The sequence below is a fragment of the Nanorana parkeri genome, unplaced genomic scaffold, assembly GCF_000935625.1.
Source record: "Nanorana parkeri isolate BGI_ZX_2015 unplaced genomic scaffold, ASM93562v1 scaffold1090, whole genome shotgun sequence".
Classification (NCBI taxonomy): Eukaryota; Metazoa; Chordata; class Amphibia; order Anura; family Dicroglossidae; genus Nanorana; species Nanorana parkeri.
The window spans coordinates 336,132-352,425 of record NW_017307358.1 but is presented as its reverse complement, the minus strand read 5'-3'; the positions used below and the strand labels follow the sequence as shown (position 1 = coordinate 352,425).

At 43.0% G+C, this 16,294-nt stretch overlaps 1 protein-coding gene across 1 annotated transcript in view; it reads right to left on the bottom strand.

Moving 5' to 3' along the window:
- Positions 1 to 16,294, bottom strand: part of TTC26 (tetratricopeptide repeat domain 26) — a 336,565-nt gene that overhangs the window by 205,940 nt on the left and 114,331 nt on the right. The window contains exon 6 of the mRNA XM_018567770.1: positions 12,193 to 12,338. Coding sequence (XP_018423272.1) covers positions 12,193 to 12,338 — 146 coding nt within the window. The remainder of the gene's footprint in view (positions 1 to 12,192; positions 12,339 to 16,294) is intronic.

Below are 16,294 nucleotides of genomic sequence, written 5' to 3'. Positions count from 1 at the left end.
CTTCAAGCAAATGTAATTTGCAGATCCTACCAAGCTGTATTTTCAATTGCTCATTGCCTCTGTGTAAAGCTGATGACACTATCGAATGTTTTGACAAGATTGTACAGTACATTCAAGCAAAAATCTATCAGTGCATGGCCAGGTTTACGAAGAAAACCTGGGCCACAGCTGTTAGAGGGGGCTGTGCCATTCCTGTATGAATATTAGACCTAAATGGTAGGCTATCAAATTACAGAGGTTACAGTAAATCACTCTGCAGAAAACATGTACTTCAGGCTCTAGCATGACACCTACTGGTAGTAGGTAAGCAGTCCAACCAAAGGGTGGGAAACAGCCACTGAAGGATCTAAGATAGAACCAGGAGCCATCTGCAACAAACAAAAGAACCAAAGCCCAAATCTGAACCAGAAGTGGGAGAACAGACCAACAACAAGAGGGGTCAACAAAGGGAAAATATTCAGTCTCAAAACAGATCCCTAAGGGAAAATTGGACAAAAGGTACACGAGAGAAGACCAGCCGGTCTGTAGTGGAATTTTGATATTAACTTATACACGTCATGTTGATATTAGTTAGCCTATACATTATTATTATGGAATAGTTAAAGTTATTTTGTTATAGAAGTTGAGCAGCTTTATACAAACATATGTACCCTAAGAGCATACGAGACACACTTAGCATGTGTCCTGTCTATATGCTTTGGCTTGGATAGAAGGGTCTAGAACAATTTAGGAGACATGATGTCTAACGAATGTTATATTTAAGGCTAGTTGAAGTGAGGTAGGCCTTGGCAGCCAATGATATTGTAACACCTATGGCCAGGGCTTGAAAATTTTCAGCATGACCGGACTGTAGCCTTGCAATTTAAGTTAACATTTTTTTGGGGACAGATCGAGCTTTATTTTGGAGGTATATAATCACCACTGGGGGGTGTTATTTTTTTTTAACTATATAATGAAAAAAGTACCATAAAAGTAAAAAAAAAAAAAAAAAAAAAAAGTTTCCCTACGTTATGTTATAAAACATTTATTCTTCTTACCCATATTTTTAGTAAAACATAAAAGACGGGGTCATGTCGGGTAAATAGACACCAAACATGTCAAGCCTTAAAATTGCGTGCGCCTGCAAAATCGCAAAAAACGCCCATAGGCGACGATTAAACGTTTTTACTGCTCATCAGTTTAGTGTTATTAGTGATTAATGGCTCTAAAATTATTGCTCTCACTCCGACGTTTGTGGCGATATGTAACATGTGCGGCACAATAGACGTAATCGTCGTTTTCGCACGTAGGCGCACCCGACGCATATCTGCGTGTGTATGTGGGGGGCGGGGACTTAAAAAAAATGTTTTCTTTTTTAATTTTTTTAATGATTCTTTAACTTTTGTATTACTTTTTTTTTCACACAACTTTATTGCTATTACATGGGGGGCTAAGAAACCCCCTATGTGATAGCCAATTTACATGACAGGTCCTCTTTATGGAGACATCAGCGGTTTCCAAGACCCCTAATGTCACCTAGGGACCCCCAGAGAAGCTGATGAAGCAGAAATCTGCTTCATCAGCTTCTGTAGCTGGAGAGTGACACTGAATGCAGGAAGTGATGTAATATAAATCACTTCCTGCATTCGGGGACTGAGAGGAGATCAAAGGGAGTTTGTGTACTGAACTCCCTTTGATCTCCTGTCACAGAGCCGTCCCGGACTCGGGACTGGCAACAGCAGTGACAGCTGCTAATACAAGCGATCGAGCGTCTCTAGAAACGCTCGATCGCTTGAATGTAAGCTCCCGGCCGGCCGTGTAATTACAACGGCCGGTCGGGAAGCTGCTCGTCGGGCTCCACCGTCCTCTCGTCACAGACGATGGCTGTATTGTAAAATTTCCTATAATAAGGGGCCTACGAGCCTCTGTTTTTTTTTACTTGGTAATGCCTGTTCTTAGCTGCAGCTGTTATATATAAACCTGCTGCAAAGAAGATCTTGCCTGGTCTGATCCTTTGCCATTCCACTTCCTCTTGTTTGACATAATCAATATAAAAAAACAAAACAAAACTAATCAACATAATACCCCAAAGGGATGGTCAAGGACCTATGGAGTTGGAGACAGCCCTGACTAAGAAAAAGGGTGCAAGAAATACCCCCCACCAACACAGACAGAAGTGGGAAGACAACTACCCCATTCTGGTACAGCAAAACAAAAAATATAGGATGAGCAGACCTGTTCACATGGATATCCAGCAGTGTTACTGGAACCGAACAGGAAAAAATCCCCTGCATGGTCTGTATATCTGATCCAGGACACGGAAATAAAAGTCCTCTGATCTTCCTCGATCCAACGATGCATCCACAGCCTTGTAGCGAGGGGAAGGAACCTTAGCCAGAGAACTAAGAACAATCGCCAGATTAATGACAGGAGCAGGGAAGATATTTGGTGGAACTTCCCATAAAGGGTGCATATCAGTCACAGTAGGAGGGGCCCGACTCCAGATAATCCAAACCCACAATGACTCTCAGATGTGCGAGATCTCCCATGGTGAGTCTGCAGCGGGGTTGCAACATAAGTTGTCTGCTGACAATCTAAGGAAACATGAAGACCTCCAGCAGGAGATAAAGCACACATAAGTCCACAAATCTCTTTCCCTCATAAAATGCAGATTATAGAATGAAGAGAAGGCAAAAATGGTGTCTCTAAAGGGAACTGTGTGGTTAAAAGTAATATCCTCAATGTCCTCCAGCGTAGGGACTAGGTCACTCGCCCGGTCACAGGGGGAATTCCCAAGCTATGCTATAGGTGAAGGTCTTACAGCCCCAAAGTGAAGTCTAAAGGAGTCCAGGTCATGGAACCTAGAATAAGACCACATAAAGAAACAAAGTCTGCTTGCGGGAACTGAACTCAATTCCCAAACATGAGGACAGCCCTCAGACAGGAGTCCTCCCATGATGGGTTAAAAAAAAACACCACAGAAGCCTTAAGAGACTAAGGGGTTAATATCAGAGACCATTAGATACTTAATGACCAACTGCATGTTTTATTTTAAAACAGAAGCAAACCTTTTTTTGGCTTTATTTTTCTTTTGGGTCACAGGAGTAAATTTACAAATGTACTTCTGTGACCCAAACTCCGCATTAAGCGGGCTACTGCCCCATATATACTGACAGCGCAGAGCCACGTTGAAGCTAGGAAGGATCCTGAGAATATTGTTGGAAACAACCCCACTGCCTGATTGACAGCTGGCTGTGCCTCTCTAGAGCCAGTGCCTGCCCTTTCTCATGTCTGTCACACCAGTGAGTACTGTAGGAACAACTGTCAGTCACCACTCTGTGCAGGGAGAAGACCATGAACTGAGTGATTAGTGGATCGTGATCCCTCAGTTCTAGATCTATAGAGCTGGTGTGTGACAGCTGCAGTGTCACACGCCAGCTCTAAGTATTGGGAAGAGTACATTTTACTCTCCCAATACTTCTTTAAAGAGGAACTCCCGGTATTTAAAAGCTTAACCCTTGCAGTGGGGCTACCACCACACTGCAAGGGTTAACTGCTCATTTTGGTATAGGGGCCGAAATACACCAGATATTCTCAGATGATTTTTTTACTTGGTAATGCCTGTTCTTAGCTGCAGCTGTTATATATAAACCTGCTGCAAAGAAGATCTTGCCTGGTCTGATCCTTTGCCATTCCACTTCCTCTTGTTTGACATAATCAATATAAAAAAACAAAACAAAACTAATCAACATAATACCCCAAAGGGATGGTCAAGGACCTATGGAGTTGGAGACAGCCCTGACTAAGAAAAAGGGTGCAAGAAATACCCCCCACCAACACAGACAGAAGTGGGAAGACAACTACCCCATTCTGGTACAGCAAAACAAAAAATATAGGATGAGCAGACCTGTTCACATGGATATCCAGCAGTGTTACTGGAACCGAACAGGAAAAAATCCCCTGCATGGTCTGTATATCTGATCCAGGACACGGAAATAAAAGTCCTCTGATCTTCCTCGATCCAACGATGCATCCACAGCCTTGTAGCGAGGGGAAGGAACCTTAGCCAGAGAACTAAGAACAATCGCCAGATTAATGACAGGAGCAGGGAAGATATTTGGTGGAACTTCCCATAAAGGGTGCATATCAGTCACAGTAGGAGGGGCCCGACTCCAGATAATCCAAACCCACAATGACTCTCAGATGTGCGAGATCTCCCATGGTGAGTCTGCAGCGGGGTTGCAACATAAGTTGTCTGCTGACAATCTAAGGAAACATGAAGACCTCCAGCAGGAGATAAAGCACACATAAGTCCACAAATCTCTTTCCCTCATAAAATGCAGATTATAGAATGAAGAGAAGGCAAAAATGGTGTCTCTAAAGGGAACTGTGTGGTTAAAAGTAATATCCTCAATGTCCTCCAGCGTAGGGACTAGGTCACTCGCCCGGTCACAGGGGGAATTCCCAAGCTATGCTATAGGTGAAGGTCTTACAGCCCCAAAGTGAAGTCTAAAGGAGTCCAGGTCATGGAACCTAGAATAAGACCACATAAAGAAACAAAGTCTGCTTGCGGGAACTGAACTCAATTCCCAAACATGAGGACAGCCCTCAGACAGGAGTCCTCCCATGATGGGTTAAAAAAAAACACCACAGAAGCCTTAAGAGACTAAGGGGTTAATATCAGAGACCATTAGATACTTAATGACCAACTGCATGTTTTATTTTAAAACAGAAGCAAACCTTTTTTTGGCTTTATTTTTCTTTTGGGTCACAGGAGTAAATTTACAAATGTACTTCTGTGACCCAAACTCCGCATTAAGCGGGCTACTGCCCCATATATACTGACAGCGCAGAGCCACGTTGAAGCTAGGAAGGATCCTGAGAATATTGTTGGAAACAACCCCACTGCCTGATTGACAGCTGGCTGTGCCTCTCTAGAGCCAGTGCCTGCCCTTTCTCATGTCTGTCACACCAGTGAGTACTGTAGGAACAACTGTCAGTCACCACTCTGTGCAGGGAGAAGACCATGAACTGAGTGATTAGTGGATCGTGATCCCTCAGTTCTAGATCTATAGAGCTGGTGTGTGACAGCTGCAGTGTCACACGCCAGCTCTAAGTATTGGGAAGAGTACATTTTACTCTCCCAATACTTCTTTAAAGAGGAACTCCCGGTATTTAAAAGCTTAACCCTTGCAGTGGGGCTACCACCACACTGCAAGGGTTAACTGCTCATTTTGGTATAGGGGCCGAAATACACAAGATATTCTCAGATGATCCTTGGTCCTGCAGTGCTGAGTACTCACCTCTCTCCCTTTCCGCTCCGGCTGTGTTATGTCCCTCGATGTCCTCACATTTATTGCAGGCGAATGGATCTGCATTAGACATGATTAAGTTTGTGGGGCTTAAACCGCTGGAGCCCAGGGAAGAAGAGGCTGTGGGGACTGATTTAGCAGCCAGACGGGACTGAGGATAAGGTGAACATATTTTGTTTGAGTTCCTAGACCAAAACAACCAGTTAACCCTGCTTAAAGAGCAATCTAAAAAATTACCCGTTGCAGTAGCCCCCACTGCAACGGGTCATTTTTTAGATTGCTCTTTAAGTCCAGACTCCCAGATACCAAGGGGGGGTTAAGGAACTCTGATGTCCCACTAACCCAGAGGGTGCAGAGTGCTTTACTAAGCATCTAAGCTGGTCAGCTTCACTCATTGGTGACCGATAGTTACCAACAACAGACATCTCTAAGGTCCCAACTGGTGGAAACTTGCAGGAGCTGGGCCTTTCTAGAGAATTCTGACTATCAGAGTCTGGGAAACTGACCCTTATCAAGGAATGTCACCTCAGCTTCCCACAAAGGGGATGCCAAGAAAAGGGACTAGGACATACCTAAGGTCAGGTGCTGACAACAACTTCAAGGGTCCTTGAAGTATACTAAGGGGTCAGGACCCTTCTAGGGTAAGGAACCGTGGGAATTAGTCCCAACTACTTTTGTAAATCTGTCTGAGGTAGGGCCCAGGACAGTTTAGGGTGCTTCTAGTCCACATAGAGGAAATCCTCAAACCAGGGGATGTAGCGGAAAGGTCTTTGCAGCTATGGGAGCTCTAAAAGACCCACAGTTTATAACAGCATGCTTATCATCCAAATGCAGGATGATATGTACTGCATTAATAAGGTTTGAAACAACCCATTGTATATCCAAGTAAACTGCAGTAAGATTGAGGTGACCCAAAAGCCTTTCCTGACTGTTGGGATTCTAAATCTGAAATGACAACAGGGGCTGCAGATCCAGTTTGACTCAAAATCACAGAAGAGTCAGAGATAGACTTGGAGGGCCAGACTTTATGGGTGGATAAGAAGCCAGCCGTGGGGAACCTCAAGGTTGGGACCGAGGGCATATTGTAGTGAAAGGAACGCTTTTGAGATGGCAAGGATGGAGACGACCTACAAGCCATATCCTGGTTCTTCTTAAGCTGGTGGGTACTTTTACCCCCGGAAGCATCTTTGATCCCATCCACCGCAGCTCTGAAGAGACACATTCCTTCGAAGGGCATGTGGAGCAAGTGCTTTCTTGCAGATTTGTTTTGGTGTCCAGTACTTCAGCAAAGGTGCCCTGTGCATATGCAATGACATGGAACTGACGAGAGACACAGGACCGGAAAACCTTCAGTTCCCCATCAAAGCTAAAAGGGAGGGCCATGGCCATTTGGACCACATGATCGATGATCTGGTGGTCCATGCCAGCATCGATCAAGTTCCGTTTAAAAGACTTAGACCATTTGCGAGCCATTTCTTTATTTGTTATGGTTGTTTTCCCTCGTGTTCCTTGTCCTGTCCCCCCTGTTGTGTTTGTATGTAGTCTTGTCTGTTTTAGATGTTCTTGGGACGGCACGTACCCCTGATCGAACGCACGCTTATCGGCACTACACTGGAACCTACTTGTGGTCCCCACCCACCGTCACGAGCAACCTGGTCGTCCTCGTACCATACCATTGTCTGTATTTGTATTGTGTTGTCCTTGTTTTGTCTTGTCTCGCGTCCACTGATCTGTTTCCCCCCCCCTCCCCTCCTCTCTACGTTTAATGAGGTATACGGAGCCACACGGCACACCGCAGTGGCAGATGATCATATGCTTTTTATCGCTCTAAGCTCCTCGTTGGTTACTATAACTGGAAGATTCCTCTCCCATAAGGAGTCATTTGAGTGTAATAGGTCCTGTGGACCGACTTGCCTGTATACCCGTATGTACCCTGAAAATATGCTATGTATGTTACATGTTTTTACCCTGTTTAATACGAATAAAACTTTATTTGACTAAAAGACTTAGACCAGTCAATAAGGGTTTGACATGGCAAAACTACAGGCAGAACTGGATGCAAGGGAGCACGGGAAACAGAAAACATGGCCCTGGAATGAGTTTCCTCCATTGGTATGGTGGTCACCTTGTTCAGGCTGGATTAATCACAGGGACAGACCATTTCTTTTTTTTTTAAATAAAATTTACAGCAATTTTTACATTTGTAAAACAAACGTTATCACTTCAAAGTCATAAGCATACCACACTGTGGTTGATCACAGCCAGAACAGTCTATCCATAAACATATACATGGTGGATGAAGCACGTAAAACAATGTTCCCTTTATAAACAAGTATTCATACAGTGCCATCAAGCATTACCCCATTACTCTAAGGCCTGCCTCCGAAGGACAGACCATTTCTTAACAAACTCCTTACTGAGTGGGTACAGAGATGCACAATGTGTATGGGAGTGGGAAAGAGCTTTTTAGGGTGCTTTCATTGTTCCTACAAAAACATATCAAACAGAAGGGGATGGGGAAAGGTCATTGACTTCTTGGAAGGCTTGCAAGAGCCAAGACCAGAAACTGAGCTCATAGGCATGACAGGCTTATCGCTCTAGCTTCAGGGTAGTGCGCACTGCATCACTGAAAATGAGACAATCTCTCTCCACTTAAGGGTAATGGGTATTGCTTGCTACTCCCCAAGGAAGAGCTCCTCACTTAGAGCCAGTACAGACTCAAAAGTCATAGAGAGGTTAAGAAAAAGACTGACTTGAAGCAGCCAAAGCAACAGGCATGTCTGATACAGACAATGCTGGGGAAGGAGCGGTAGCATGTTTCTGACCTCTTTGCTCAGATTCAAAAACCAGTTTGGTAATCTAAGACTTGAATCCCTGCATAATTGAGTAATGCCTGATGGAGTAAGGGAGCACTCCGATCACCAGTAACTGCCGTACTATCCCCCTCTATGTCTAGGTTGACAAATCGATTGACCACATACAGGGCCGGATTTACTACCCCTGCCGCCCCAAGGCCAGGTTCTGCTATGCGCCCCCCTCCTGGCAACCGGATTGCAGGGGCGCAGGGTTAGTTTTATTTTTATTGTTTCTTTCTTTATCACTTTTTTAATTTTATTTATTTTTTTACTTTTTTACATTTTTAGCTTATCGTTTACTTTTTAATTTTTTTAAATCTTATTATTGTTTATTTATTTTTTAATAATTTTTTTCTTATTATGTTTTACTTTTTAATCACCTTTTTATTTATTTGTATTTAATTATTATTTCTTCTTATTTTTTTCACTTAACTTTATTGCTATCACACAGGAGCTAGCTAACAAGCCCCTGTGTGATAGCATTTGGAGGTGACAGGTTCTCTTTATTGACCCTGTCACCTCCAATACAGGAGTTCTAGCACAGAACTGTGCTGGAACTCCTGTGACAGGTGAGACGGGAAGAGCACAGCTCTCCCCTCTCACGGTCTACAGTCTACACGGAGCGGCAGTGTTACTTTTAACCCTGCCGCTCTGCTCCCCACATCGACGGCAAGTGAGGAGAGACTCGGCGGCCGGAACCAGAGGAGAGAGGTAAGTGAGGGGGGGACGAACAGGCTGCACAGATTTTACAAGTGATTGTGGCGACATCGCCGCGATCACCTGTAAATGTACGAGCAGATTCCTCACAAGGCAACTTACCCGCCCGGCGCTGTATGTTCCGGGCGTCGGGGGGACTCTACACTGCTGCCACCCCTATGCGCCCTTGTGGCCTTGTGGGAAATCCGGGCCTGACCACATACTGGTTTAAGGAAGGAGGCAAAGCCAAGTTACTTATAGAACCTGGGCAGCTAGAAAGCTGGCAGTAAAGCTTAAGGCCAGCCAGTCAAGCAAGCTGAAGATGACCATGTGTGGCTGCAGGAACAAACTGAAGACCTGTGTTCCATGCGGCTCTGTAGCAAGGGCAGCAGTGGGGAGTGCCACTCCACCCAGTGAAATTGCATTAGTGCTCTAGCCTATTGATCTCTTCCATGGCCAGCTGGTGGGAACAGGGGAACAGCATGTAGCGAGCAAGACTAATAAGCCAGAGGAAGTGCCCAAAAATGCAGAGCCTGAACGACTTACTCACATGAGTGTGGGCCTGCAGAGACTATGCAAGCCAAAGCCATGGCTCTGTACCCGAAGATCACTCTATAGTGAATAGACCAGATCCAATTCTAAAAAGCACCCCAGTGAAACGCAGTCCCCAAAAATCACTTCCAGGCTCACCCTGTGAAGGTAAAGTCTGGCAGGGTTCAGTTACAGTGAGATCCAACAATGAAAAGACTGCGGGGAGAGAGCTGCTTGGAAGGGGGGGAGGGGGGGATTAATGTACGAGCAGATTCCTCACAAGGCAACTTACCCGCCCGGCGCTGTATGTTCCGGGCGTCGGGGGGACTCTACACTGCTGCCACCCCTATGCGCCCTTGTGGCCTTGTGGGAAATCCGGGCCTGACCACATACTGGTTTAAGGAAGGAGGCAAAGCCAAGTTACTTATAGAACCTGGGCAGCTAGAAAGCTGGCAGTAAAGCTTAAGGCCAGCCAGTCAAGCAAGCTGAAGATGACCATGTGTGGCTGCAGGAACAAACTGAAGACCTGTGTTCCATGCGGCTCTGTAGCAAGGGCAGCAGTGGGGAGTGCCACTCCACCCAGTGAAATTGCATTAGTGCTCTAGCCTATTGATCTCTTCCATGGCCAGCTGGTGGGAACAGGGGAACAGCATGTAGCGAGCAAGACTAATAAGCCAGAGGAAGTGCCCAAAAATGCAGAGCCTGAACGACTTACTCACATGAGTGTGGGCCTGCAGAGACTATGCAAGCCAAAGCCATGGCTCTGTACCCGAAGATCACTCTATAGTGAATAGACCAGATCCAATTCTAAAAAGCACCCCAGTGAAACGCAGTCCCCAAAAATCACTTCCAGGCTCACCCTGTGAAGGTAAAGTCTGGCAGGGTTCAGTTACAGTGAGATCCAACAATGAAAAGACTGCGGGGAGAGAGCTGCTTGGAAGGGGGGGAGGGGGGGATTTCACCTGCAGCTGATATCCCCCCTGTCAGTTGTTAAATATTGATGGAAAAGGTTGCTAGAAGAACACTTTAGATTAAGTGAGGCTGTAGAAAAAAACATCCATCCACCTGAGACACTAGCAAAAAGAATTAAGCATGTTGGTCAAGAGAGGGGTTATACCCAGGGCTACACCTAAAGTTTCTTTGTTTTTAAATGTCCAATTCTCCTGAAGGTGGTAGTATAACCTGAATGTTCTAGAATTCCTGTGTCCCTCAATGGATGAGAGAGAAAATGTATAGTTGCCAACAACTTTAAATATACTTTCGAGGGACACCTTTTTTGCTGTACATCCATCGGGTTGGCCAGGATTGAATACAAAAAAGGTAGAGAAGGCAAAAAAGTGTTACTAAAAATATTAAAGAATACAATCTTTTAATACGCTAAAGCGACTTCTTCAAGTCCTGAATACCTGAAGAAGGACCTTCAGGTAAAGCTCATACTTTGTAATATTTATAGTAAGCCACGTAAAGGTATCATTGTAACAACACATTTTGCCTTTTCTACCCATGTACTTATACATTGCTATAATTGGCATAAAGGAATGCTAGAACTGCATACAATAATATTGGTTAAGAAGCCATTTTAGCATGCCTAAATCATCATTTAGCATTTCTTAAATGATACTGCAGCTTGGTGAATCAGCTCACATATATTAGAAGAGTGTCTAACAACCAACCACTGTAGTTGGAAATCACTATATGACTTCCTGTTTAAAAAAAAAAAAAAAAACGTTTGTCTTCTACACCATGATCTGCTATAGTAAGATAACACACTTGATCAAATAAAACACATCCAGCTATTGTCTGATTGGGCAGTAATAGATAAGAATATGTTATAGGTCACCAAGGACACAAAACACACCTATACATTCATATTGTACACACAATTAGGACATGCAGATGAACATGATACTTTTTACAGTACACATATTGGGTATCCCAACATGTCTTAGAGGTTTAATAATAATTTTAGGACCACTGTATTATTACAAATAACAAAATTAAGCAGTACAAGTTTTGTTTTTTTTACTGTGAGTTGCTCATTTTACAATTTTGTAGTTCAACAAACACATTTTAAATGCATGCATAAATGCTTTTTATTGTAGTTTGCAGTTGTATAATTTTTTATTGCTAATATCAAAAATTTGGGAGATTGTGTTGTGTTTGTGTGTGATAATCACATTTAGCGTATTTGCACAAAGTAACAGTGCTAGCTTTTAATTCTATAATGCATGTTTTTAAGGGGATCTTTTTAAAACTTTCAAGGCTGCAATGTAGTTTGATCAAATACCAAAACTGTTTTTGCCACCTGTGGTGCAAAATAGGAATCAGCGTGCAACAAAAAAAAGGGTTAAAGAAGACCTATCGTCGACTACAAATTCGCCTTAACCTGTCAAGGAGATTTTATAAAAGGTAACAGTAAAATTACTTATCTAAACTAAAAAAAAAACACTGATCTAGCATTCTACTGTGGCCAGTGAAACAGAGTTTACAATGGATAATTACTCTGTCAGCACAGGTCACATACTCAATTACAGAATCGTTATTATTTATTATTATTAGCGAGTGGGGCAGGAAACTTAGTATTTTAATCACAAAATTACAAGTGTTTTACAGTAGCAAGTAGTATCCAACTTGTTTAAAAGTTCAACAAATCAGATTACAGCAAAGGGTGTTCTAGGGATATATAATTGTATTTATACAGAATGGCATTAAATGGGTTAAGGAATGTACTTCCTTGTTTGCAAAAGACAAATTCAAGAAACAAGCATTCCAAAATATTTATTCATCCATGCAAATAAAATTGCACATTTAATGCATACCTGTTTTCTAGCAATATCCTTTTGTATATATCTATTGCCTCCTGATAATGTGACCTCATGTAGTGGATAGATGCAAGGCTCAGCTGATCTTCAATGATGTCTTGCAAGTTCTGATGAAAGACCATGAGTCTTTTTTCATCATTAAACTGTTTGTTGGGCAGAAAAAAAAAATCTTAGGGTTACAACACAGACACCCATGTAAGTGCAATTGTATTCCTGTTTTACAGTTTTGGTGTGTGCCAGTTTACTTAATCTTTAGCTGCCTTGCATGCCACAATGATTTTCATGCTGTTTTTCAAGGACATATGTGGCTTTCCCTTGATAGAATGCTTTAATAAATATGTTGCCTATATTTTTTATGATATACAGAAAAAAATACAAAACATTTCATGGAAGACACCTTTCCTGAATTTTGCAGCAGTCAAAAACTTATACAAAAATGATGATTAATAGAAAACTGAGATCAATCTTCAAATATAGCTGCAAGCTGCAATAAAGGTTGCCAAACATTAGCGTTTGGTTATAGTACGAGAAGTTATGTATCCATAATAGACCTGTAAAACGACATACGTTTTTATGAATTGTAATATTTTTCCAAATTCAAAATTGGCCGCCGACTATTCACATCTACACTGAGTGGCCAGATTATTATGACCACCCCATCAGTACTTCGTTGGGCCACGAGATGACTCCACGAGATGACTTCGTTGGGCCGCCTCGTGACTCCACGAGATGTTGAAAGGTGATGCGAGGAATCTGACACTGCACTGTTGCCCTTCTGTTGTCTTGTACCAGTCTTGCCACTCTCCGTTCTGCCCTAACATTGACTAGTCGCTGACGGCCACAATTCGCACGTTCAGACCCAGATTTTCGGCTGACAGTTCAGTCTTTAAACACTTTAACAACAGCTGCTCTTGAACATTTAACAAATTCTGCTGTTTTGCTGATACTCGCTCCATGGCTCCGAGCGCCAACAATCATCCCACGTTCAAAGGCTGTTAAATCGCGTTGTTTACCCATATCTTCAGAAAAAAATCACTTCTACTGTCGTGGTAAACAACTTGCTTCCCTATTTATAATGGTCTGGCCCTCTAGCAACTTCAGCGCAAAATTATAGCTAATTTGCCTACAAACGTCAGGTGGTCATAAAAATCTGGCCACTCAGTGTATATTAAATTTGCACGTATCTTGCTGAGTAATTCTATGTGTCAGATTTTAAGATAGTTCAGTAGTGATATAAATACACATTTGCGCAATCACATGTTAAATGTGATTGGCTTGAGTCGGCCATATTGATGTTGATATTCTCTTGCTATGACCAAATTTAGTAGAGGAGGTGGCTGTGGAGATGTGTGCAAAATTTTGCATGACATACGGTTTCAGTGATAACAATGTTTGTAGAATATTGCATAATCCAATATGGCTGCTAAACTATATGTCAAGTCTGAGTCAGCATCTCTCTATAGACCTCTACAACTGAACATAATTTCATGAATTATACTGATTTTTTTCCAAATTCAAAATGGCCGATGACCGTGGAGACAAAGCCCACTTGAGATCCTGCAGAGCCCACCATAAACCCCACACATAGCCGAGACCCCCCACACAGCCCACCTGAGAGTGACCCTGCAGAGCACACCATAGATCCAGTGCAGCCCATCCGAGACTCTCTATGGTGGGTTCTGCAGGGTCTCAGGTGGGCTGGTCAGGGTCCCTTTCCCTGCACCTCCTCCGAGCTCCTCTTATCTCCCGCTGCTGTGGCCCGGCCTTCTCCACCTCCTCCCCTATCAACTCTGCCATGCTGCCCCTGGTACGGCCAATACCCATGTAAGTAGCCCAGGCCCCCCAGGCTGCCTGGGCCCCTCACATGCGTATCGGCCATACCCCCCTGATGGCGGCCCTAAGAGCGGTGGAGGGTGCATTCATTTTCTTGTGGGGGGCAATTGCTCTTTTGCCTTCCCCCCCATGGATCCACCACTGGACACACACTCCATTAAGGCCCCGTCCACACAGGGGCGGTTCGTGCGACCGTGTGGCTCAGTGTGATCCGAACTGCCCCCTGACCCTTTTTTGAGACGCTGATTAGTGCGGTTTCCATACAGCTTTCAATGGAACCGTGCACGGTTTGGGGCATTTTTTATTGCGTTTTAGCGCTGAAACGCAATTAAAAACTACCAAAATCTATGCTATCACTGCTATCATTTTTCTTCTGCTCAATAAAAATTCAGATGAGAAAACAACTACCAAAATCTCCCTTTTGAAATCAGTGGTTTCCGGATCAGCGCGGAAACTGCACTGATCCACAATTGCACTAGTGTGAATGGGGCCTCATACTGATGTGACTTGGGACCATAGTGGGGAGAAATTTAAAAAAAACACACACAAACACTGCAGCTCAGGACCTGGAGACAAAGGGGGGGGGGGGGGGGTTAAAAAAACAACACACACATGCTGCAGCTTAGGACCAGGAGACGAAGAGGGAGAGAAGTAAAAATATTTTAAAAAACCACGAACACAATGCAGCTCAAGACCGGGAGACAGAGGGGGGAGAGAGACAACAAACTCACCTACCGAGTCCCCAGAGGAAACATTTCATGGCTGTCAGACGGCAGGTACAGCCACACTGGTTCCACAGTTGCACGCAGCGGCACAGGCACAGCAGAGGGAACCAAGGGGCGGGGTCCATCTCACAGGGGTCAAAGCTCGGGGCCCCATACCGCAGCGGCGGCCACTTACCCCCTCGGATTATTCCGCCCTCACCCTTCAGCGCCCTCAGGCGGCCATTTGAGCTGCCTTACGGTAGCGCCGGGTCTGGCTATAGGTCTGCCAAACCATGCTATGACCTTTAGGTTACCAAAGATTAAACACAGCACAGTTCTCTACTATTGTGCCAAATTTCATGAGTTTTTAAATAACAGTGTGGTTATAATTGGCATTTGAAAAAAAGAGCATCAAAATAATAGGCATATTTGTAGAATTTGACACAATTCAATATGTCCGCCGTAATGATCAATTCTGAGTGCAGATCATAGCATGACGTTACACAGGGATTTGTACTTCTGTAGCTTTAATAGTTTCTGAAAAACAGATGTTTGAATATGGAGCTGAATATCAGTCCCAAAAACAAGATGACTGCCAGAGAATGTGACCTATGACCTCTATGATGCAAAACATTAGTCATAGCATAGAGCTCTACCATTGGACCAAGTTGCATGCTTTTTTTAGTAACAGTGCGCTTATTACAGGCTTTTGAAAAAAAAAAAAAGCCATAACAATAATAACACTATGTAAATACCATTCGCTTGCAGTGGCCATATCGATTTTTGGATGGGGCCTGTTTTTACAACTGACAATTCAATATGGCCACCGAACCATGTGGCCAATTGACTTGTAATGATCAGTTGTGAATGCAGATCACAGCATGACTTTACACAGCAATGTTTTCCATCTGTAGCTGGAGGCACATAAAATTACCACAACTGCGGGCAGTGTAGCACGCAGGCTTGGGAGAGATCCACTCTGGAGAATACTCAAGGTATGCAAGATCATAAACTACATCTAATTTGCACCACTCTTTTCAACTATGACACGGTGTTTTGATCATATATACATCACGTCCATCCAATCTACTACTTCTTTGAGCTGGTGATCCAGCACATTTGCACTTCACATTAATTTCAGCACATGCATCATGATTAATTCAATTAAGTATCACAACCATTATTTTTCTGCACATGGTCATTTATTTATTTTTTGTTAGTTCGGAGTTGTATCTTTTCTAATCACTCTAGTTTTAATCTCATTTTATTCTATTTAATTTAATCACTTATTTTTTATTCATTAGATTTTTTGATAATCAATTGATTTAGAATTGTATTTCAATGGGCATATTTTATTAATTTTTATATTCACACTATGAATTATTATTATGGGGCTAAACACAAATAGTATAGGATAATGTTTATTATCATTATTTTTATGTACTCACACAAGTATCATCACTATTTCAATTTATTTCAACTCGTAAGAATCATAATTTCAAATGTATTCATCATCATCATTATAATTTATTACTATTTATTATATATTATTATATATTTAT